General features: G+C 42.3%; 1 protein-coding gene across 49 annotated transcripts in view; it reads left to right on the top strand.

Moving 5' to 3' along the window:
• Positions 1-24,483, top strand: part of RIMS2 (regulating synaptic membrane exocytosis 2) — a 679,145-nt gene that overhangs the window by 267,693 nt on the left and 386,969 nt on the right. The window contains exon 1 of one of the 49 annotated variants that reach the window (XM_060243398.1): positions 24,240-24,400. The exons of the other annotated variants lie outside the window; for them this stretch is intronic. Coding sequence (XP_060099381.1) covers positions 24,342-24,400 — 59 coding nt within the window. The 5' untranslated portion in view covers positions 24,240-24,341. Of the gene's footprint in view, positions 1-24,239; positions 24,401-24,483 lie in introns of those variants that run through there. 49 annotated transcript variants of the gene reach the window in all.

The following is a 24,483-nucleotide window of genomic DNA, read 5'->3' as shown; positions in this document are numbered from 1 at the left end:
GGTTTCTAAAATGCAAAAGAGAGGAATGGAAAGGGGAGAGATGGCCACAACCCACTGTCAGAGGTTTTGCAACCCACTTTTGGGTCCCAGTGTCTGGGAAACACTGTTTTAGATTACTGAATTTACTAAGTAATGGAAACTGAATTCTTACCAGAAAGATGCGTGAACAATCCTGGACAATTAAAATAGGATTTCAATATCAATAATATATTGATTGCTATATTAATTAAATCAATCTAAATCACTACCTATATTCAGGTTATTGTATGAAATTCTGGAACGAAAATGTGAGCACCTCTCAGTTTGTTGAATGTTCCAGACATGTCTTAAAGTATTAATTTTTTTCTTTTTTTTTAAGTATGATGCTCACAGTGACAAATGATCACTGAACAGAATGGGAAGTTTTTTGTCTTTCTGAAATCTTCTTGGCCAATGAAAATTTTGGAGATAATTGAAGGCATTAAGTTTTGCTACATCATAAGGATGTTTGTGATGTGACTTTATATTACTATCAGGATTATTTTGTTTCAAAAGATAATACTACAGTGGTATCCTGTACTAAAACCATAGCATCACAGCCAAGTTATGTTGGTGCCATATGCACACATTCTATTTCAATATGAAGAGATCTGCTCATTGTTTAGTTATCTTTCCTGTGTTGTATATGACTTTGCAGCTTACATGTTTATCCAGAAAAGCTCAAATGTTGCTTTATAGTTTATTCATAGTTGTGCTGATTATTCATTATTTGTTTTTCATTATCAACTAGAAGAAGATAAGACAACATGAAGAAATTCACTTTGTATGTTTTATTGTCATACATTGTAAAGTCTGTAATTTTGTCCTAAAAATCCAGTTTCAGTGCTCATACAAAGATAAGAACACATGTAACATCCAACTATATGTAAATCAGGCACCCATTCCTCCCACAGCTATGACAACAGCTGGCTGGAGAACACTTTCTTCTTTGTATCCATGAACTCAGATGGAGGAGATAAATATCACATGCCTCAGTTTGTCCATAAAATTCAAACTAGAGGTTTATTTTCAGGTATTAAAAATGAGCCTTCACAAGGTTCTGATTTGTGTGCAAGGTGAAGAGGGGGTTTTGATCTCATTTTATCTTTCTGAAACTAGTTCCCCTGTTCTGCTATTATCATTTTAAAGAAGCAAAGAGAATCTGAAATAGCATAGTGGGAGTGTTAGTATCAGATAGCAAATTTAACCATTTCATTACAAACTGCATCATAGAATCATAGAGCTGGAAGGGACCTCCAGGATCATCTAGTCCAACCCCCTGCACAATGCAGGAAGGATACTAAAAGAACTTGTAGATGTAATTTCAAGGGTACTAAAAAGAACTTGTAGATGTAATTTCTGAGCCTCTGGCTATTATATTTGAGAATTCTTGGAGAACAGGTGAGGTGCCAGAAGATTGGGTGTGGACAAATGTTGTCCCCATCTTCAAGGAGGAGAAAAAGGAGGATCTGGGTAACTACCAGCCCATCAGCTTGACATCTGTACCTGGATATATTTTAGTTTACTAAATGTGATTACTAAGAGCCAGCATGGGTTCCTAAGGTCATGTCAGATCTCTCTCTCCCCCACCGCCCCCATTACTACCTTGCTGGAGCAGGTGAATTCTGTAGACATAGTTTACAGAGTACCAGATCTGTTTCAAGGTGTTGGTTCTCACCTTTAAGGCCCTTTACGGTCAGGGGCCTGCATATCTACGGGAACGCCTCTCCCCCGGGTTCTGAGGTCTTCTTCACAAAACCTTCCTGTGGTCTGTGGGCCTAAGGATGCCCAACTGGCTTCAACAAAGGCCAAGACCTTTTTGGTCCAGGCCCCTACCTGGTGGAATGAGTTCTCATTAGAGATTCGAGCCCTGCGACTCTTGTCAAATTCCACAGGGCTTTCAAGATGGAGCTCTTCTGCCAGGCTTTTAACTGATCCGGTGGGCATCCCTGTGAATGTCATCACTCCCCCCCCCCCCCCCACTACCATTTTACATCCATGATGCTTATATAGAGTTGACAGTCATTGGCCATACGTGCCGTGATATGTTTGCCACCTGTGTCTGGAATAGTGTCTGTCTCTTTGAATATACTGCCATGATTTACTGAAACGTTTTTTTTTTTAAAAATTAAATTTACTCAAAAATTAAAACAGTGGTGCAACAACACCAATAAAACAGCAAAGGAGCTTAAATTAAATATAACAGGTATAATGTTCTTTTGGAATTTCCCTATTCTTTGCCCAATAATTTAAAATTGGAGGCCAGGTTCTTTTAAACTTGGTAACCGTTGCTGGTGAAGGCAAAGAATTAAGGTTAAAAGTTAGTTTGGCTTAAACATATTGTTCCCAAAGTCCGGAGTGCCAAGCCGGAACAGATGGAGCTGAAGGGGATTTCCATTGAGAAGCAATTGCAAGTTTTGCAGCTGCTAGTAGGATACTAGTAACCAATAGTTAGGCTGTGGGATTCGAGAGGGGGAGTTTGATCCATATATCCACCCCTTCACATTTTCACCAGTCATCTCTCATTCCAGTTTTGTTACTAGTCCCAAAAAAGGAAAAAGTTTGACAAAAAAAGGGTGTATTTTTTTTCCATTACATCACTAATCGGACGTGTTTGTGTGCATATTTAATTTATACTTTAGATTTGTGAATCACCCTTCTCTGAGTACATGGGCTCTGGGCAATATACAACAAATTTAATCATGGACATTATAACATTAAAATTATTTAAAAAATCCTTGCATTATAAATAATCTCAGATGCCATTCATAATTTAAACTTTAACCTCCTTTGAGCCACAAAGCCATAAGAACATAAGAGAAGCCATGTTGGATCAGGCCAATGGCCCATCTAGTCCAACACTCTGTATCACACAGTGGCCAAATTTTTATATATATATATATATATATATATATATATATATATATATATATATATATATATATATATATACACACACACACACACACGCGCGCACACACGCACACACACATATGTATGCACACTGTGGCTAATAGCCACTGATGGACCTCTGCTCCATATTTTTATTTTAAAGCTGGCTATGCTTGTAGCCGCCACCACCTCCTGTGGCAGTGAATTCCACATGTTAATCACCCTTTGGGTGAAGAAGTACCTCCTTTTATCCGTTCTAATCCGATTGCTCAGCAATTTCATCGAATGCCTACGAGTTCTTGTATTGTGAGAAAGGGAAAAAAGTACTTCTTTCTCTACTTTCTCTATCCCATGCATAATCTTGTAAACCTCTATCATGTCACCCCGCAGTCGACGTTTCTCCAAGCTAAACAGCCTCAAGCGATTTAACTTTTCTTCATAGGGAAAGTGTTCCAAACCTTTAATCATTCTAGTTGCCCTTTTCTGCACTTTTTCCAATGCTATAATATCCTTTTTGAGCTGCGGCGACCAGAATTGTACACAGTATTCCAAATGAGACCGCACCATCGATTTATACAGGGGCATTATGATGCTGTCTGATTTGTTTTCAATTCCTTTCCTAATAATTCCCAGCATGGCGTTGGCCTTTTTTATTGCAATCGCACACTGTCTTAACATTTTCAGTGAATTATCTACCATGACCCCAAGATCTCTTTCTTGATCAGTCTCTGCCAGTTCACACCCAATCAACTTGTATTTGTAGCTGGGATTCTTGGCCCCAATGTGCATTACTTTGCACTTGGCCACATTGAACCGCATCTGCCACGTTGACGCCCACTCACCCAGCCTCAACAGATCCCTTTGGAGTGCCTCAAAATCCTCTCTGGTTCTTACCACCCTGAACAATTTAGTGTCATCCGCAAACTTGGCCACTTCACTGCCTACTCTCAACTCTAAATCATTTATGAACAAGTTAAAGAGCATGGGACCCAGTACTGAACCCTGCGGCACTCCACTGCTTACCATCCTCCACTTGGAAGACTGCCCATTTATATTCACTCTCTGCTTCCTATTAATTAGCCAGTTTTTGATCCCCAAGAGGACCTGTCCTTTTACTCCATGACTTTCAAGCTTTCTAAGGAGCCTTTGATGAGGAACTATCAAAAGCTTTCTGGAGGCCATCTTGTGGGCAGGATGAGTAGGAGGCCAAAGTGAGAAGATAGAAGAAAAGAAGAGAGTGCCAGCCATGATGGCAACTGTTGCTGTCTTCAACCAAAACACTGGTGGAACATCTCTGCCTGGCAGGCACTGGCAGAGATTCTACCAGGTCAGGGCCAAGGCCACAAAAGTCCTGGCTCTGGTCTAGGACAGTTAGATATTTTGGGGTCCAGGGATCACCAGACTTTTTTTTCAGATGAGTGAAACGCCCTTCTGGGGACATACCAGAAGAGGCAGTCATAAAGGTATGCTGGTTCCTACTGCTCAAGACCTTAAAGGTTAATACCAAGACCTTGAACTTGACTTGGTACTCCGCTGGGAGTCAGTGTAGCTGGTGCTGCACAGGTTGTATAGGTGCCCTCTTTGGTGTTCCTGTCAAGATTTGCACCACTGCTTTCTGGATCAGGTGGAGCTTCCGGGTCAGTCTCAAGAACAGACCAGTGTATACGGAGTTACAGTACTCTATGTATGTACAGTATATCATGTATATATGTGTGTGTGTGTGTGTGTGTGTATGCCTGTCTGTCTCTATATCTAGTTGTGGAAGGGTTAACTCTCCTACTGTGCTTCTATTAATCTTTTAAAATACTGGAGATATCTGATCAAGGTTATTTCAGCTATCTGAGTGTTGTTGACATACATAGCATTATTGTATATATATCAGTGGAAATTCTGTTGAATTAGTTGTTTTTCAACATCCATTTAGTGAATATTCCTGTTCATATTCGTTTGTGAATAGTAGTCCTTTCCATTGTTACACATATACAGTTTTAATTTATGTGATGTCTTTTGGGAGACTACTTCATGGTAGTCCTATGCCTGTCTTTGCTTTTAACCTTGCTTGTGAATATTTGGGTGTTTTAAACCTTGGTTATTTTAAACAGCTAACAATTTATGTTATTGCTGTCTTCTCAAGCTTATCTAAGGCCCACAAAAAGATCTTTAAGTTAAAGGTAAATGAAGCCTGTCTTTCCTGGCACAGAGTATTTTTGTTTTATACTTTAACTGTATACATTCCTCTCATACATAAATTATAATTCAGTTTTAAAATAAGTTAAATTTTAAAATACATTTGGAAAATATATGAGTTCACATAAGGGAGAGAGAATGCAAAGGCAGTATATAGGCTTCTAAGTATACTCAGCAGTCATGGGATAAAAGGAAAAGTTCTGTTGTGGATTAAAAACTGGCTAATTAACAGGAATAAGAAAGTGAATATAAATGGGCAGGTTTATTTTATTTATAAATTATACTTTTAGACTGCCCTCCTCTGCATACACAAGGCTTAGGGCAGTGAACAGTAAAACACATTCATAAATTGTTTAAAAATTAGAAAAGAAAATAATTAGGGTGGCCATAATTTCTGCAGGCCAGCCAGGGACACCTTGAGGGGGGAAGGAATGTGTGTGCGTGCGCGCCGCCGGAAACAGGAAGTGACGGCACTTCCGGCGACGTCACTTCCGGTGATGTCATGCCACCGCCGGAAACAGGAAGTGACATCACTTCCTGTGACATCATTTCCCCGCACCACCTGCCGGAAGCAGGAAGTGACATCACTTCCCCCAAATGACATCATTTCCCCCAAATGCCACTGCTGGAAACAGGAAGTGACTTCACAGCACTTCCTGTGACGTCCCCAAAAATCCCCCAAATATCACCGCCGGAAACACCAAGATTATTTATAGAGAGGGAAAGGGGGAAATAAAGTTAAATAAAACTCTTTTTTTACTTTTTTCAAAGTGAGAAGACTAGAGAGAACGGGTTCCACGCTGAGAAGCCAGTCAGATTCCAGTGAGATTCCAGTGAGACTGTGCTGCATAATGCAGCCTATTTATTTTGTCCTGTTTGCTCTGTTGGCTCTATCTGCGCCACCTTCATCACTTTCGGGATGTGGATCCCCCAGTGGGGTGGTCTCCCGACTCCCTCCGCCGTCTGTTTCTGATAGCCCTGCGCCCCCTCTTTCATTTGATATGTGTCCCGTGCGGGTGCCACCCTCCCCCCGGGAGATGCCGCAAAATGAGCCCCCTTGAGGCTTATGACGGCAGGGCTCGGGGGAAGCGAGCTAGACTGCTGTTCTTTTGAGGGGTTATAGAGTGTTTCGAGCCCGTCCCTGTGGCATTGGTCCCATCATTGTGGGACCCAGGGGGCTGGCGCAGCGGCACGCCAAAGCAGCCTGTCACTAATAATACAGGTCGAGATGCAGGACAGGAACCCGGAAGTGACCGACAGGCTGCTTCAGGCTCCCTCACTCGCCGCCTTCCCCGCCCGCGCACGCGGCCCACCGGCTCTCTGGCTGATTAAACTGGGACCTCTAATGGTCTCGGTATAGCCAGCCCGGGAGCCGGGAATTGGGGGCCAGAACCGGGACTTTCCCGGGAGACCGGGACGGTCTGGCCACCCTAAAAATAATACACAATTTTCCGGATGGTGCTAAAAACTTCAGATTGCACCACTGCTTTGTGGAGAACAGAAAAGGGGGGTGGGGAGGGTGCCAGATGAGGTGAGCCCATCACTGTCTTCAACCAAAAGCCTGGTGGAATCTCTGCCTTGCAAGCCCTGGGGAACTCATTAGGTCCTGCAGGGTGCAGATGTAATTTGACTGAGGGTTCCACTATGTCAGAACCAGGGCCAAAAAGGCCCTGGCTCTGGTTGAAGACAGCCAGATATCTTTCAGGCTGGGGATCACCAGTAGGTTTTTTTCCTGCACAGTGTAGTGCTCTTTGGGGGGTATACCAGAGGAGACAGTCCCAAATATACATGGGTCTCTGAGAGTTTAGGTCTTTAAAGGCCAGTACCAAAACCTTGAACTTGATCCAGTACTCCACCTGGAGCCAGTGCAGCTGGTGCAGCATTGGTTAGATATGTGCTGTTCCTGGTGTTCCAGTAAGGACCTGTGCTGGCACACTCTGGACCAGCTGAATTTTGGGGGTTAGCCTCAATGGTAGCCCTGCGTAGTTGCAGTGGTCCAGTCTGGAGGTGACTGTTGCATGGATTACTGTGGCTAGGTCAGGGTGAGATGGGAAGCGGGCCAGTTGGCTGACCTGGCATAGCTGGAAAACTTGTGCCTCCATTGATAAGGAGGTATTCAAGATCACTGACAGCCAGTGCTGATGTCAGGGACACACTGTTAACAACAGGGAGCTGGCATCCCAATTCTGAGTCCCACCCAGCCAGCCACAGAACCTTAGTTTTTGCAGGATTCAGTTTCAGCCAGCCCCTGGTCAGATTTGTGAGGGCGGTATCCAGCTGACTGCACATCAACAGATACAGCTGGGTGTCATCCAGGGGTGGCTCTAGGATGAATAGCGCCCTAGGCAGGTGACCCCTGGTGTGGCGCTCCACCTGCCCCCCTGGCGTGATGCTCACCTGCTTGCCCCCCTGGTGCTCCGCTTGCCTGCCTGCCACCGCTGCAGCAGCAGCACTCCACTCACTCTGCTGCCCCCCTCCGGCACTCCACCAACCTGCCCGCCGCTGCTGCAGTGGCGGCGGCACTCCATTTGCTCCCTTCCCCCTGCTCGCCATGGCTAAAAGTAAGCTCTGCCGGCTTTGCAGCCCGCGCCTGCGTGTTTTGTTAAGAGACAAAATGCGCAGGTGCGGGCTGTGAAGCCAGCAGAGCTTAGTTTTAGCTGCGGTGAGCAGGGGGAAGGGAGCAAATGGAGCACTGCCACCACTGCAGTGGCAGCAGGCAGGTGAGTGGAGTGCCGGGGGAGCATCGCCGAGAGGCAGCGGCCCGGAGGGGGCTAATGGCAGCCGCAGCAGGGAGGGGGGAGGGAGGCAAACTAAGCGCTTGCCTTGGGCACCGGGGGGGAGCCCAATTTGCTGCCCCTGGCCTCTTGGTGCCCTAGGCAACCACCTAGTTTGCCTAGTTGGTGAGCTGGCCCTGGTGTCATCAATGTACTGGCTACATCCCAACCAGCAACTCCATACCATCTTGGCAAGGGAGCTCTAGAGGGACCCCACATACTAAGAGGTATCTAGTTGACACCCTCTCTCCTAGCACCTACCCTCTTTCCCCATCCTTGGAGAAATGAGGTAAGCCACTTCAAGACCATCCCATGAAACTCCTATGTTGATGAGGTGCTGGGTCAAAAGATTGTTATCCTCCATGTCAAACATTGCTGTAAGATCAAGCAGTAGCACTGACCCGCCTTGATTCAGCTGTCTACAGAAGTTGCCTATTAGGGTGACCAGTGCCATCTCCATCCCATGGCTGAGATGGAAGCCAGACTGGAATGGGTTTTGCAGTGATGTGTCTTCCAGGAAATTCTGCAGCTGTTCTGTCACTGTTTCTCAATTATCTTACTCAGAAATGAAAGATTTGAGACTGGGTGGTAATTGAAAGGATGCATAGGATCCAAAGATGTTTTCTTTGTGTTACCACAACCTCTTTTAATCCCTCTGGGTGGACCCCTAGATCCAGGGACAGATTGATAATGTCTACCAGAGGACCTTGTATTTCCTCACTACTGGCTTTCACCATCCATGAGGGACATGGATTGAAGAGGCACGTGGTTGTCATAACAGCATCCAAAATCCTGTTGACATTGTCCTTGGAAAGTTGGGTGAAGCTGTCAAATACTGAATCCAAGGACGGCCAAGGAGCCTCCAGTCCACATACTTTATCAATATTGGCCAGGAGGTCATGGCTAAGTGACTAGAGTGTATCTGTAACAAAGCTTGCAAAAGCCTTATAGCTAAAGTACTTCTTTATCCAAAAAGTAACTAATATGTGGAATTCACTGCCATAGGAAGTGGTGGTGGCTACTAACATAGCTTTAAGAGGGGATTGGATAAACATATGGAACAGAGGTTCATCAGTGGCTATTCGCCACAAGGTATAGATGGATCACTATGTCTGGGGCAGTGATGCTCTGTATTCTTGGAGGAAGGGGCAACAGTGGGAGGACTTCTGGAGTTCTGGCCCTGCTGGTGAGACCTAGGGTTTGGCCACTGTGTAACACAGTGTTGGACAAGGTGAGCTATTGGCCTGATCCAACATGGCTTCTGTTATGTTTTTATGTTTCAACTGGCAGTCTGAATCACATAAGACCTTGGATATATTTTCCCACAAGTGCTTGCCATTTAAATTCTTAGATATTGTGAAATTAGGAGCAACCTATATGGCTTCCTTTTTGGTTAGAAAGCAAGGTGTGACAATTATTGTTCAAAACCCACAAATATATGTATCAGCTCTTTTAATAAATTCCCAGGGCAGGTATATAGTGTTGAAATGGTTAATGTATAAAGACATATGGGCCACATTGGACATGAGCTAAACGCTACACAGTTCTTCAGTAGATTAAAGAATTTGCGGGCATATAATTTTTGGTGGAGATTTTAAGAGGGTTATAAATTTTAAGTTATAAAGGACAAACAGTGTAAAAGCAAAACTGTTACGAACATACTAGAGGTTATATTCCCCACCCCTCATCTCTGCACAGTTCCTATTCCAGAATAGAATTTTATTGCATCTCTGCAATGAATATGATGCAGATCTCTAATGTCAACATCAACACAATGGTTTATGTGGGCCATGCAACAGTAATTTTGGACTGGGAACTGGACAGTAATACCTTCCATCAGTAGACACTAGAGAACTCAGAGGGAAGATACGCTGGAAAGGATACAAGGAAGTATACATTATTTTTTGATTATAATGTTACCTTGAAGTTACATGGCCTGTGATCTGAGATAAATCTATAAATAAATAAAACACCTATTAATTTAAAAACCTGCAGAACTAAAAACAGTGTATACTGCAACAACATAAAATAATAGCCCATAATCAACAACAGGAACTATTGCATAAAACTACCAGAAAAAACCTTTATAATATGGATAAAAATATACATTTTAAAGACATAGAGCAGCAGAGGGGTAAAACTCATTTGTTACAAGGGGTGGATCTGATATAAATGGGACTTGGTGGGGCGAGGCCATTTGTGTCACAAAATATAACACTAGGTAGTAGAGATATAAACTTTATAAAGGACTAAGGATAAGGCTTGTTGTGAAGAAAAATACAATGGACTCTAGAAAGAGGCTCTGGGTGAGTGCCCCCCCCCCTGCCAATTTTCCACCCACCCAAGTGAAGGCAGTCACTCCCTCCCACCTCAAGTGTAGCTGATCTCTGCCATCTGGAGAGCAGTTGTAATTCTGAGTGATCTCCAGCCATCCCCTGGTGATTGGCAATAGTGGTTCTCCAGGAGGAAGTGGCTGGTTTGGAGAGTGGTGTGTATGGCATTGTACCTGTCTCACCCACCTCTCCTCCTCATTGTACCTGTCTCACCCACCTCTCCTCAAACCCCACCCTTTCCAGCTGCATCCCTTAAATCTTCAGGAATTCCCTAACCTGGAGTAGGCAAACCTGTCTCCTTCCCTTTATTTGCCTCTCTGCCTATCTGGCCCTCTCAGCCCCACCCACCTCACAGGGTGTCTGTTGTGGGGGGAAAAGATATAGGAGATTGTAAGCCGCTCTGAGTCTCTGATTCAGGGAGAAGGATGGGGTATAAATCTGCAATTCTTCTTCAGCTTTCCATCACTTTCCCCCTTCCTACAGCCTCTACATAGGAAAAGGACAGTATTTCTCCACATTGGGGGGGGGAGGCTTGCATCAATCTCCTCTCCCGCTGTTTGATCTGAACAACAACCCTGCGAGGTAGGTGAGGCTGGAAGTGTATGACTGGTCTGAAATCACTCAGTCAGCTTCCACAGCAGAAACCTGGGACTGGCAGACCCCTCTCTAACTCCTATGCCCTCCTCAAACTCCAACACAGAATATCCAGGGATTTCCCCCCAACCTGGAACTGGCAGCCATAGTTAGGACTTGTCCCAATTAGTTCTTCCTCAGAGGCCCTTAGTAATACATAACAACATTCTCTCTGTGATAATATTGACTTCAACCTCTCTTTCTGTCTCTTGCATTCCCTCCCTATCTGTCTCTCTGTATCTGGCCTACTGCAACAGGTCACTATTTCCCCCCTATCACTGGGTGTTTCCTTCCCAGAGGAGGATAGGGAGGATTCTTCAGCCAATCAAGTGAGTCCTCATCCAATCGAAAGAAAGCCTTCCCTCCTCCTCCCTCCCTCAGCCAATCATGGGAAGACTTTCTCTATGGCTCTTTCCCTCCTCCTCCATCCCTCAGCCAGTCAAGGGAAGGCTTTATTTCTCTTCTCTGCAAAACAGTGTGAAAGGCAGCTTAGCCAATGGGAGAGTATGGAGAGGTAACCGCCAGAATCCAGGTTGGTTGCCGTTTACTGACAGAATCAGCTTGGCTGGCTAGCGGCAGTCACTTGTGTGGGAGAGAAGAGCAGTATCAACCAATGAGTTCTCCCTCAAAGGCCAAAATAGGACTTGAAAGGGCCTCCCTCACTGGCTTTTATTGAGAGAACCAAGCTTGGTTGCTTTTTACTGAGAAAAGCAAGGTTAGTTGCCTAGCAGCAGCCACTGCCTAACAGTTTCCACAGAGGGCCAATCCTGATCTGTCCTGGGGCCAGTAGTAGGTGGAGGAGAGCAGAGTCAGCCAATGCGACACAAGAGCAGTTGATTGATGGTTTGACAGGCCAAAGGTTGATGCACCACAGTCCCAACCAATCAGGGTGCTCCATTTTGCCAAGACAAAGGGGAAATTATATATTAAAAATACAAACACAATTAAAGATACTATTTTTTTTACTTAAAATACAAACACACCTAAAACTTTTAAGATATTTTGTTTAAAATGGAAAGCTGGGGGATTTAGCAATGCAATTTTAAACATAAAATATCAAGAAAAAGCACAAGGATCACAGCAGAAACTAAAATATAAATGAAAAATATAAAATGCTCTTAGCCTGGGAAAACATGAAATGGCTGGGCATTGTAGGCTTCTGCCTGCCCCAGATCTACTCAGATTGGCAATGGCTTTCCACTGTAATATCACCCTTTGTCTGTGGGTTCCCAAGTTAGAGTACTCACTAGATCAGATCCATTTAGCAGAGACAAACTGGCTCAAAGCATCAACCCTTTATTTTCAAGGAGACAACTTCAGCAAGCAACAGCTTCAACTGGCCATATAAGCTCTGGGAAGGGAAACTACTTGAGTTCTACACCACAGAAATACATTTCAGCACAGACAAAATTACAAGGAAAACATGGGATGGATTTTCTATTAAGGTCTCTGTGCCCTGATAGACTACTTCAAGATAGTCTATCTGGGCACAGAGACCTCAATGGAAAATCCATTCCACATTTTCTTTGCAGCTTTGGAAGTCCAGTAGAGCTTCCTGCTGAAGGAAGCAAAGACAAGGTAGAAGGAGCTGGGAACTTTGGCAGCCTCCTTGGAGCTTCAAAGGGTGAGGACAGGACCGGGGGGGGGGGGAGAAAAGAGCTGTGGGCCTGATTAAAGCCCTGGGTGGGCTGGTTATTGCCTGCAGGCCATAAGTTTGACACCCCTGGCATAGAGTTTTAGAGGACATAATGGGTTTGGCAATAAGCCCTCCAAAACCTTAGTGAGAATTCTGGGGGGGAGGGAGACTCTGATTACCTCTATTTTAGTGAACCAGAATAAATTTATGTTAACCAAAGAGATAACAGAATTTTCTATGAAGTGTTTATATTCCTTGAAACAACCAACAACATTTTTCTCCCTCGCCTAAAATACTTGGAGGCATTTAATGAAACTGATGGTGGTAGGTTCAGAACAGACAAATGAAAATACTATTTTACACAAATAGTAATTAAAATGTGAAATTAGCTGCCAGAGGATGTAGTGATGGCCACAGGAATAAACAGCTTTAAAAGGAGATTAGATGGATTCATGGAGGATATAGCCATGGTAACTAAGGGGAACCTCCACATTCAGAGGCACTAATCCTCTGAATCCCAGAGCCAAGAGGCAACATTAGGGTAAGACCTCTATGCCCTGTTGTTGTGTGAACCAGGATGCTGGACTAGATGAACCATTGATCTGATCCAACAGGGCTCTTCTTATGTTCTTATGTCATGCTCAATAGTAATAAATCATCACTACTATGTCTAATTCTAAACATGGGCCTAACTGTGGATTCTATATTTGGCCTAACTGTGAGGCTATGAACATACCAGACAATTCTTTCTATAAACCTAAAAAAAACCCCAGGTTTGTAGAAAAATCTGAAATCTTAAAAACATTGAGATAGTCCTCCAAGTAATAATAGCAGTGCCCATTGCTTCAAGAAATTAATGCTTTCTAACCAAAATGACTGTTTGTAGACAGCCAACCACAACAGTATCAACAGTATCCAAGTTTTGTTTTTTGCCAGCAAAAGACAGGGGGAAGGAGGCAGACCTTTTTCCAGAGCTGGTTTGGTTTCTGAGGGAGTACTTGTTCTGCTCAGCAGCAACCACTGAGTAATTTTCTACCTCATGATTTACAGAACTCACCCAATCCCAGCTGCTTGCTGCTGTCCAACAAGAACAAACCAAGTGGTGGCACAGTGAGAACAGAGGAACATACAAACTGCCACAGCAACCACTCTGTGTTCAGCAGCAGCTACTCCATGAAAGACAAGTGAGGGTGTTAAGAGGGGGAAAGGATATAGGGAAAGAGGAAATACTATGGGGAGGGAGATACAGAGGAAAGAAAGTTACCCCCCATAAGTCCTTGCAGGTTCACCCTCATGCAGCCAGAGTTTTTTTGGGGAGAGACTGTTGTAGGGTTGTCAACCTCATGGTGGGGCCTGGAGTTCCCCTGGAATTATGACTGATCTCAGACCACAGATGTCAATTCTCTGGGACAAAAATGGCAGTTTTGGAGTGTGGGAACTATGGCATCACATCTCTGCTGAGCTCCCTCCCCTCCCCAGACTTTCTGTCCGCAGGCTCTACTCACGAATCTCCAGGAATTTCCCTACCCAGGTTATCAACCCTAGACTGCCAAGGGGAGGGGAAATGGGAAAGCTGAAGAAGAAGGCAGATAAAAATGGGTGGCAATAGGGAAGGAGAGAAGGAAGTAGCAAAAGGAGGGTTGGTGTGGGGATTTTCAGGATAAGTGAAGAAAAATATTGGAAGGGGGAAATGAGATGCCCTCCCCAAATTCTTATTATATTTATTTTTGAATTTAAGAAATAAGGGTTTTTTGTTGTTGTTAAGTTGGAATGCTTACAAGAAATTCAGTCACAATATAATAATAAAAGGTGGTATTCTCTAGAGTTCCAGTTTGGTGTAGTGGTTAAGTATGCAGACTCTTATCTGGGAGATCTGGGTTTGATTCCCCACTCCTCCACATGCACCTGCTAATGTGACCTTTGTTCAGCCACAAGTTCTCACAGAACAGTTTCTGTCAGAGCTCTCTCAGCCCCACCTACCTCACAGGGTGTGGGAGGGGGAAGGGAAAGGAGATTGTAAGCCACTCTGAGACTCCTTTGGGTAGTGAAGGGAGGTGTATAAATCCAATCTCCTCCTCCTGTTCTGCTTCTTCTCCTTCTGCTGCTTAGGCTCTGTATTAATGGAATAATTCAGTGGTGTCAGATCAGATAGGGTTCTCTTGCAGATATTACAACATCTTAACACAGAATTTCATTAGTTTTGCATAGCAAATGTTATTGAATATTTTAGGGGAATTTAATTAGATGGGCAAGATTGCTGAAATAATTGGGACCGATAACCTGTGTGTACCAGAGTCAGTTTTCCCAGGTGACCCTGACCAATGAAGAGATTTTGAACTTAATGCAATTCATTTTATTGGGGAGAAAAGTTCCCTCATACAATAAAAATAGCAAGCATCCAACACACTCAGTACAGAACTAAGAAAATAGTGAGGAAAAGTATAGAGACATTTGCATTAGCAGGAATTTGTTGAGGGATGATACTTTACCTGTCTTGATGATGAAAACAAGGGTAGAGAGGGGTGACAAGAGACGACCAGTGTCACTCACAATAAGGGATCCAAACTGGTCAGGTATGGGGGTGGCTCTGACAGCAAGGATAGGGTACTAAAAGAGTCATGTTTGCCAGATGGACAGTCTGCCTTAATTAGCCATATTCATAACCTGAGACAAGGGTCTTAATAATGCTCCTGATAGACTAGATGGTTCCCAGGGTGTTTGAAGAAAAGATTCCCAAAGAGCGCTTGGTCACTCTTGGAGTGGGCCCTATGTAAAAACGAAGGAAGGGCATGGGGCAATGTTAGAGCCTAATATTTGCTATAGTGGCACCAAGGGAAAGAAGAAAGAAAGAATGGTTTAGACAGATGAGGTGGGTGACAGGATCTCTGTCGTTGATGGGTGATCTTTCCAGCGATGGTCTATTGGCTGGAGCAATTTCCTTGATCATTGACAGGAGTAGTCCATTGTTTTACAGTAGGCATTTAATCAGTTAGCGGAGTGGCTTCTGCATTTGCATTGCAAAAGCTTGAACAACACCTCTGGGAGTATGTGCTGTCACTGAAGCCTCTTCAAGGCTGCTTGCAGAAGGTTGTGTTGTCCTTTTTCAGGAACATGGCTTCTCCTTAGTCTGTAGGCACCTGTACTGGCGGTAAGGCTGGTTTGCTTCTTTTTGACTGGGCATTTGCTCTCGCCCAGGAGAGTGAAGTGGGATTCTGAGACTGCATGGGGGGTGTAGTCAGGAATCACTTGCTGTAGTACAATCCAAGCAGGATTGGCTTAAGGCTGGCATGGCTTAGTGTTGTAACAGTGTTTCAGCACTGGCCGCCCAGACTTGGCATGGCACACGTGCCAATCAGGATACAATCCATAAGAGTCCTTTGTAGGCATGGAGAGGGGTAGGCTGGGAAATGCAGTCTCTGGCTTACACAAAAGTAGTGAAACTTCCTAAATGGGAAGTAGAAGGAAATCACCAGGCGAGGCCATCAAGCTATAGCTGTGCAACAGCCACTGTGTCTTTTATAGCAACAAAACAGCATTTGACAGATGATTGTGAAGCCTGTATGTGTGAGTCAACAGCAGGACAGGTCATGAATACACTACAGAATAGAGAACAAGCTTAAAAATCAAAAGCAGTTAGCAAGAGTCATGAAGCTAAAGCCTTTTTATCTTAACTAGATTGGCACATACAGGTATCAAAATAGCTGAGAAAAAGAAAGAAAACATGTACAGATATTCTTTTCCAATAGGCTGTGTTGTTTTCCTATTTTGCATCTTCAGTCACTTATAAACAGATTCATTGTCTCAATTTGGATGCTATTGGTAAAGGTATTTTCCATGCTTCTCCACAGCATCTTGGTGGTTCTGGCACCTCTCTAGTTTTCCCTCCTCTTTCTTGTGATCTTTCCAAAATCTGCTTTGGTGCCATGTTTTGTGAACAATAGTAGCAAAGTCAGGAGGGCACACACATGGGCTGTGGTCAGACTGGCAGCTTGGGGTGCTTTGGAGGTTGTGCATTTTGTGACAGATTTTCGATCAGACTCCCATCTGGATCTGGCTGTACTGCATGCTTCTTCCCTGGTTGACTGTTCAGATTAGTGCTGCGTGTCAACCACAGAGCACAAAGTCTGGTCTTATTTTTTTGTATAAAAACCTTTGACTTTTTTTTTTTTTAAAAAAAAACATTTCTTGGTTGTGCATGTGCGCTCATGTGCATAAGCATTACTATTAAAAGTCAGAATGGTGAAACTGGAACTAAAGGTTCACACTTCCAAACCTGTTTGGGTATGCACTGAGTAGTTCAGACATCCAGAAATGTGGGATGAATGTTGGAGGATCCATTAGCCCTGGAATTCAACTACTGTCTATTTACTCTGGCTTTAACTTGTCTTACAATGGGGTGAGTGCAACTGAGAAATGGCTGCCATATGTGGCTGTATGACCAAGTCTATTTAATTTGTTAGGGAAAAGCAACAATATCAGGCCAGACTTCCCATCCAATTGCAGCTTATGGACAGAAGAGTCTGAATCTTCCAGGTTCCACTGACATTGGCACAGTTTTCTATGCCCATGTTCCACAAGTGGCCACTTCCCTTCACCACCAATTTTTTTTAAAAAACTGACAAATTAACATACCATTATAGTGTTATAACAGAGCAGCAGTATTTCTGTCAGGATCTCTAAATTTCCAGCTTTAATGTTTTTTAAAAGGTCTAGCTTCTCTTGATGCAGAGAAAGGCATATCCCTACAATGAAAAGGGCTAGATATTTTTTCAAAAAATGAAAGCTGGGAATTCAGAAAAACTAATAGATTGGTTTAACAATAAGGATATTCAATAGCTAATTTAAGAAAAAGAAAAAGCTGTATTGGCAGCTACACTGGGAATAAGGAAATCACAAGAGCCAGTTTGGTGTAGTGGTTAAGTGTGCGGACTCTTATCTGTGAGAACCGGGTTTGATTCCCCACTCCTCCACTTGCAGCTGCTGGAATGGCCTTGGATCAGCCATAGCTCTGGAAGACGTTGTCCTTGAAAGGGCAGCTGCTGTGAGAGTCCTCTCAGCCCCACCCATCTCTCAGGGTGTCTGTTGTGGGGGAGAAAGATAAAAGAGATTGTGAGCTGCTCTGAGACTCTGAGATTTGGAGTGGAGGGTGGGATATAAATCCAATATCATCATCATCACCGTCGTCTTCATCATCATTATCATCATCATCCCCATATGGGAAATACCTTCATATTGAATTCTTAACGTGAAGAGGAAGTTTGTATCTGCTTTGCCAGTGTCCTTCTGAATTCTGACCAAATTATCAGAATGTATTCTTTTAATTAAATTAAACGTATTAATTTTAGGAGGTAACAGAGTATGTATTACTGTAATTTTGCAGTCTTAGATATATACTGCCAACAAATCTTTTAGGTATCTTTTACAGACAAGATACTGGTACTTCTACAGTGGCCCTACTGTCAGCTTCTTTCATAATATTGTGGAAAGATCACTAAAGATAAACTATGGTTGTTACTGGATTCCAGTTTCTCCAAATCTTGTAGCACTGTTAATTGTCATACACAGATACTGTGGCATCAGTGGGCTATCTCTTTAAATATGCTTTAATTTTAATAATAAGAAACCAAATAAGTTAAAAATCTATCCAGGGCAGGGTTGATATGGATTGGGACAACACCTTCAGTCTTTCCAGTGAGGAATAGAGTTGGAAGGAACTTCCAGGGTCATCTAGACCAACCCCCTGCACAATGCAGGAAACTCACAAATACCTCCCCCTAAATTCACAGGATCTTCATTGCTATCAGATGGCCATCTAGCCTCTGTTTAAAAACCTCCAAGGAAGGAGAGCCCACCACCTCCCGAGGAAGCCTGTTCTACCAAGGAATCGCTCTAACGGTCAGGAAGTTCTTCCTAATGTTGAGCCGGAAACTCTTTTGATTGAATTTCAACCCATTGTTTCTAGTCCTACCTTCTGGGGCCACAGAAAACAATTCCACACCATCCTCTATATGACAGCCCTTCAAGTACCTGAAGATGGTGATCATATCATCTCTCAGCTGCCTCCTCTCCAGGCTAAACATCCCCAGCTCCTTCAACCTCACTTCATAGGACTTGGTCTCCAGACCCCTCACCATCTTCGCCGCCCTCCTCTGGACCCGTTCTAGCTTGTCTATATCCTTCTTAAAATGTGGTGCCCAAAACTGAACACAATACTCCTGGTGAGGTCATACCGGAGCAGAGTAAAGCGATACCATCACATCACGTGATCTGGACACTATACTTCTGTTGATACAGCCCAAAATTGCATTTGCCTTTTTAGCCACCCCTGTTGACTCATGTTCAGCCACACTGTTGACTCATGTTCAGAATATGATCCACTAAGACCCCTAGATCCTTGTCACACATAGTACTTCTAAGACAAGTCTCCCCCATCCTATAACTATGCACTGGATTTTTCCTTTCCTAAATGCAGAACTTTACATTTATCTATCCCTGTTAAAATTCATTTTATTGGTTTTAGCCCAGTTTTCCCGCCTGTCAAGGTCATTCTGTATCCTGTTTCTGTCTTCGACTGTATTTGCAACCCCTCCCAATTTAGTATCATTGGCAAATTTAATAAACATTCCCACCCCTCCTGAACCCCCTTCTTCCTAAGTATTTCTGCCCATGGGATTTTACCTGGCATAGTTCTAAGTTTATCGAAGTTTGCCTTTGTGAAGTCCAACCTATAAGTCTGACTATTTATAGCTTTTCTCTTCCCTAAGACTGTGAATTCCAAAATCACATGGTCACTACTGCCCAGGGTGCCCACTATTTCCACTTCTTCAATCAATTCTTCCTTGTTGGTGAGAATCAAACCCAAGATAGCAGATCCCCTTGTTTCCTTCTTCACTTTCTGGAAAAGGAAGTTGTCAGCAAGACAAGTCAGGAATTTATTTGACTTTTCATTTTTAGCAGAGTTGGACTTCCAACAGATGTCCGGGTAACTGAAATCTCCCATGATCACTGTATTCCTTCTCTTGGAGAACTTTGCAATCTGTTGTAGGAGTATCTCATCCAAGTCCTCTGCTTGACTTGGTGGTCTATAGCAGACCCCCACAATAATATCACTGTTATTTCTAACTCCTTTTATTTTTACCCAGACTCTCAACTGAGCTGCCATGCTCCGATTCACATATTTCCTCTCTAGTATATACCTCCTTCACATATACTGCTATGCCTCTGCCCTTTCTCATGTGCCTGTCCCTTTTAAATAAGTTGTACCCCTGAATCCTAATATTCCAGTTGTGAGTGTCATCCCACCAAGTTTCAATAAGGCCTATTATGTCATAGTCTCCTTCCTGTATTAGGACTTCCAGTTCCTCCTGTTTGTTCCCCATACTTTGTGCATTAGTATAGAGACATCGGAATCCACATTTTATGCATCCTGAGGGTTTTGTTTCCATACAAACCTGCAACTTAACATTACCTAGCGTATGTGCCACTCTCTGCAAATCTCTATGGTTATGGATCAATTGCTGGAACAACCCATTATGTTTGATTCCAGTTCTGTGAACTCCACAGCAGGTTAGGAATTTTTCTTAGCTTAGAGGAAAGGAACAAATTACATGCATCCATGCTTTAGGAATATTTTTGTGCCAAAGGCATACTAAGTGGTTTGCAGATATAAAAGAACCTGGCATGTTCAAAGACAATAATGAATCCATTAATAAATGGTGAGCTGTTTTGAACAAGTGCTCTTTAGACCTTATAATATTAATCATTGACTCCTCAAAAAGCACACCATGGTTTGGAATGTTCAGTTGCTTTTCTTCTTATTCTTGTGGTATTGTTTTACAACTTTTGAAATTTCTAATGTTTTAAGCCACATGTTAGGTATTTATGTGGAGAGTCACAATATAAATATTTTGTAGAAATAAATAATACATGAATGAGAAAGGTAGCATCAGGATATCAGAATAGCAAATATTCTACTGGAGTTTGTTGTAGATACCTGTCGCACTCAAGGGCAAGCCTGGTGTTTACCGTACACAATCCTCTGGAATGCATGAAAACATTGATAAGCAATCAAATAAAATGTCGCATTCAGGACAGGGTCTGATGCTTTTACTCTACCCAATAGTTCTGGAATGCACAGATCTAATCACAGACAATCAAGGCAATAGACAAGAGGCAATAGACAAAGTCAACAAATTTATTTAGTTGAATTTCTAGCTTATTCTTCCCTGCACAGCAAACCAGTAAAGAGTCAGGAAACTGAAAGTTTCATCTGAATGGCATGGGGACAGGAAGTTCTGGAGTTCAGGGTCTAAAGCTTGGAAGCCAGGAAAGGAGACAGGGGCTGGCTTTCTTGCTGATAAGACAAGCACAGGCTAGCAAGATAAGGCAACCCACAAAGTAATCCTCTGTTTTCTGAATGAGTCAGTTTATAGAGGAATTGGCAAGTCAGGTTGCTTCCACAATAAGCCCTACTCAGCATGTTCTTTTTATCTGCTTAATTAGCTGACATCCCTAAAGCACAGGCATTGTTTCCTACCAGCTTGTCATTCCTGCTTCTGTAATGACTCTGCTTCAGGACTTAGTGCTGATTGCCATTGGGCAGTTAACTAGATGTTGCTTTATTTCTCCTGAGCTGTCGAATGCTTCCAGTGTCTCCTGCACTCAGCTGGTTCAGGAGACACTGGTGGTGACTAACATTCTGACACTCTGAGTTCTGTCCCATTTCTTTTGTGTCCTGCCAGAATAATTCGTCCTCATTTCCTGACACTTTGTGTCCTGCCAGAATAATTCATCCTCATTTCCTGACACTTCTTTTGCTGGTTCTGCCTCTAGATCCAGCTGCTCAGGCAGACATTCCACCAGTACAGGGCCTGATTCTTACATTTCCCCATCTTTGGAGGAGGAGGCAGCTGTCCGGCTCTTGACAGTACCACCATTTCAATAAGATGCTTTAGTAATTCACAGATATACTTACCAGACTGCTGAAACTAAAGCTCTTTTGAAGGATAGATCCAAGAGTATACGGACTGCTTCCCTCTAGTAGGTTGCCTAGCAACAGCACACATTCAGAAATATCTTACTCCATTCTGCTCATGCAGCAAAAGATCATGGTGTAATATAATGTCTTTCATCTGGTGACAGATTTAGGATGCAGTTCTAAGTGTGCTTACTAAGGAGTTATTGTTTTCTTTCCTTGACTTTCCCCCCAGGAGATGTTTATTTCATCAGATGTACTGTTAAACCATCAGATGTACTGTAACATATTTTCATGTTGCTTCTCTTCTTATTGCAGATGCATAATTTACAAGGTTTCATTTTTAAAAAAATCTTCTAACAGAAATTAGATCCATTAGGACTGATTAGGAAGACATAAACAGATATGGGTAGATGTTTGTACTTTGTAGTTTACATTTCACAAGGTGCCATCACGTCTTTGTGCTATAGCAACATGTAACCGTATACAGAAGAGGAATGTAACTTATGTTTAGGAATCAACCTAGAATTTAGAATGAAGCTGTCTGATAGCCCCACCTAAATTTGCTGATTACAGTGTGCTAATGGTAGTGAATTGCTGTCCATGGTCAGCATCTTACGCCCATTGCACAGTGAAGGAAAGGAAAGGTCCCCTGTGCAAGCACCAGTCATTTCGGACTCTGGGGTGCTTTCACAACGTTTTCATGGCAGACTTTTTACGGGGTGGTTTGCCATTGCCTTCCCCAGTCATCTACACTTTCCCGCCAGCAAGCTGGGTACTCATTTTACCAACCTCGGAAGGATGGAAGGCACAGTGGGGGAACTGGAATTTCTCATTGCATAGTGAAGCTTACTTTAAAGCTTATATTCCGTCCATTAAGCTTTGAAGCTTACTGGAGGGAATATATAGTTAGAAGCACTGGATTTTGAAGAGATATTTTTCTTTGAAGTTGAAGCTTAGATGAAGCTTTCTGTGAAAACAAGGTCCAGAAATCCAGACATGCTCATTTAGTCGCTTCCTGTATACTTGTTGGACTTTGGTCCATAGTGGATTCTAGTCAGTAGCAGCTGGAATGGAAGATGTCTTCCTACAAAACAAATTGGTGATTACATTACTATTATGAACTTTGCCAGTTGGACTTTCGCTTTGGACTGCCTGTGTGGGCATTGCAACGGCTCCGTGTTTTATTTAAATTTATATTGGACTCTTGTATATTGGTGGTACATTGTGTTATTAAGCATTGTGATTTTTTTCCCAATATTGTTTGGATGTTTATACACAGTAGCTTTGTCTTTTTCTTCTTCATCAAGCAGACAGGTAGATTTTTAGTCAGCCACATAGATCTATAGTAACATCATGTAATACAGGGCTGCTTTTCACTGATATGTCAGGTGTACCCCATGTGTTACTAAAGATCAGCACAATTAATGTTTTGAAAATGTTTTCTGTCTATGTTTCACTTGCCACCTTCCAGATGTAAATAAGCCCAAGAACTAATCAGCAAAGTTGCTGTAAATGAATTTTTTTTTTTTGCAAGAATCACTTTGGGACCAGTTTTGCACCCAAATGAAATTTAGTGTTTTCAGATATTGTGCCTTGTGTGGCTTTTCACTGGATAGATCTTAGTTTTTGCAGAGTAAATGTTTCTGAACACAAGATTAGAATGTATAAGAATGTAAGACTAGAATGCAGGTTCAACTCTGCCAAATAATATCCGCACCTTGCAGGACTTAATGCAGTTCTGCAGGGCTTGCAAAGCAGAGATGTTCCACCAGGCTTTGGATGAGGAAAGCGTGTGTTCCTGCTTCTTCTCTACTTCCCCATGAGGCAGTGATACAATTGGAATATTGTGCCATTTGAGATTGATCTATCTATTTGAATTGTTTTATTATTTATTAATGTTTTTGCTGTTTGTTGTTCACTGCCCTGAGTTCTGTGTACTCAGTGGATGGCAGCTTATAAATTCAAATGATTTATATATATATATATATATATATATATATATATATATATATATATATATATATATAAATATATAAATATATATATATATATATATATATATATTTTAGGCAAAGAACAGGGAATGTTAAGTATTTTTTTATTTTTATGTACTTATGAAGGTCAACATTCATGCCTTCTTGGTTCTATAAAATGATTCTAGCAGTAATTATCCTAAACAGAGTTACATCATCTGAGCCCATTGACTTCTGTGCAGTTAGAAGAGTAATGCTCTGTTTAGAACTGCGCTGTAAATTAATTTTTACTGCTTTTTCTATTATAATGTACAATAAGATTTAGGGGTAAATTCTCCTAAATTGTGTTTATCTGTATTCACTAACTTGATATAAATACGCAGAGATATCAGAGATATTTGAGAAATAAATGTTTTAAAATGTGTACAAACTCCCTTACCAGCTCAACCATTCTTAACTTGCTATATTTCAGTACAAGATACTACATACTTGTATTTAAAATCTGTATTTTTAATATATTATTAAAGCTAGACAGTGTCTGAACTCTTTAAAATGCATGATGATATGCATTTTGCAGGCAATACTACTAGAACAGGACACTAATCAGCTAAGTACCATAATCCTCCTTATAGGATAAATACTTACTTGACCTCCAGCTATATACAGCACATGATAACAGCATTAACTGGTAACCCTCCTCTCAGGTTCTCCCATTAGGGAAGCCATCAAGCTCAAATAACTATTCATTTTGTTTTATATAGTGCATCTTTTCCTTCAATGCATTATAATTTGTAATCTGAAGTGAGGAAAGGATCATGAAGAAATTATTTGGAAGTTGTGTTCCTATTTAAGTGACATTTCACATGGTTTCCTCAAAGCTACAAGGATTAAATGAAGTGCTAGACTGCACAGAAATTGATGCATTCTCAGGAACATGATGCTCCTGACTTCCCAGATGTGCAGTGGCTGATCAAAAGGTAAAGAAGGAAAGAAATGCTTAGATTTATTAAAGCAATGGATTAAATTTGACATTCCTTTCTAAAATTTATTTTGCCTATAT

Source organism: Heteronotia binoei, chromosome 7 (genome assembly GCF_032191835.1).
Source record: "Heteronotia binoei isolate CCM8104 ecotype False Entrance Well chromosome 7, APGP_CSIRO_Hbin_v1, whole genome shotgun sequence".
In the NCBI taxonomy this organism is placed as follows: domain Eukaryota; kingdom Metazoa; phylum Chordata; class Lepidosauria; order Squamata; family Gekkonidae; genus Heteronotia; species Heteronotia binoei.
The sequence above is the reverse complement of the archived record's forward strand: the minus strand, read 5'-3'. Positions and strand labels throughout refer to the sequence as shown.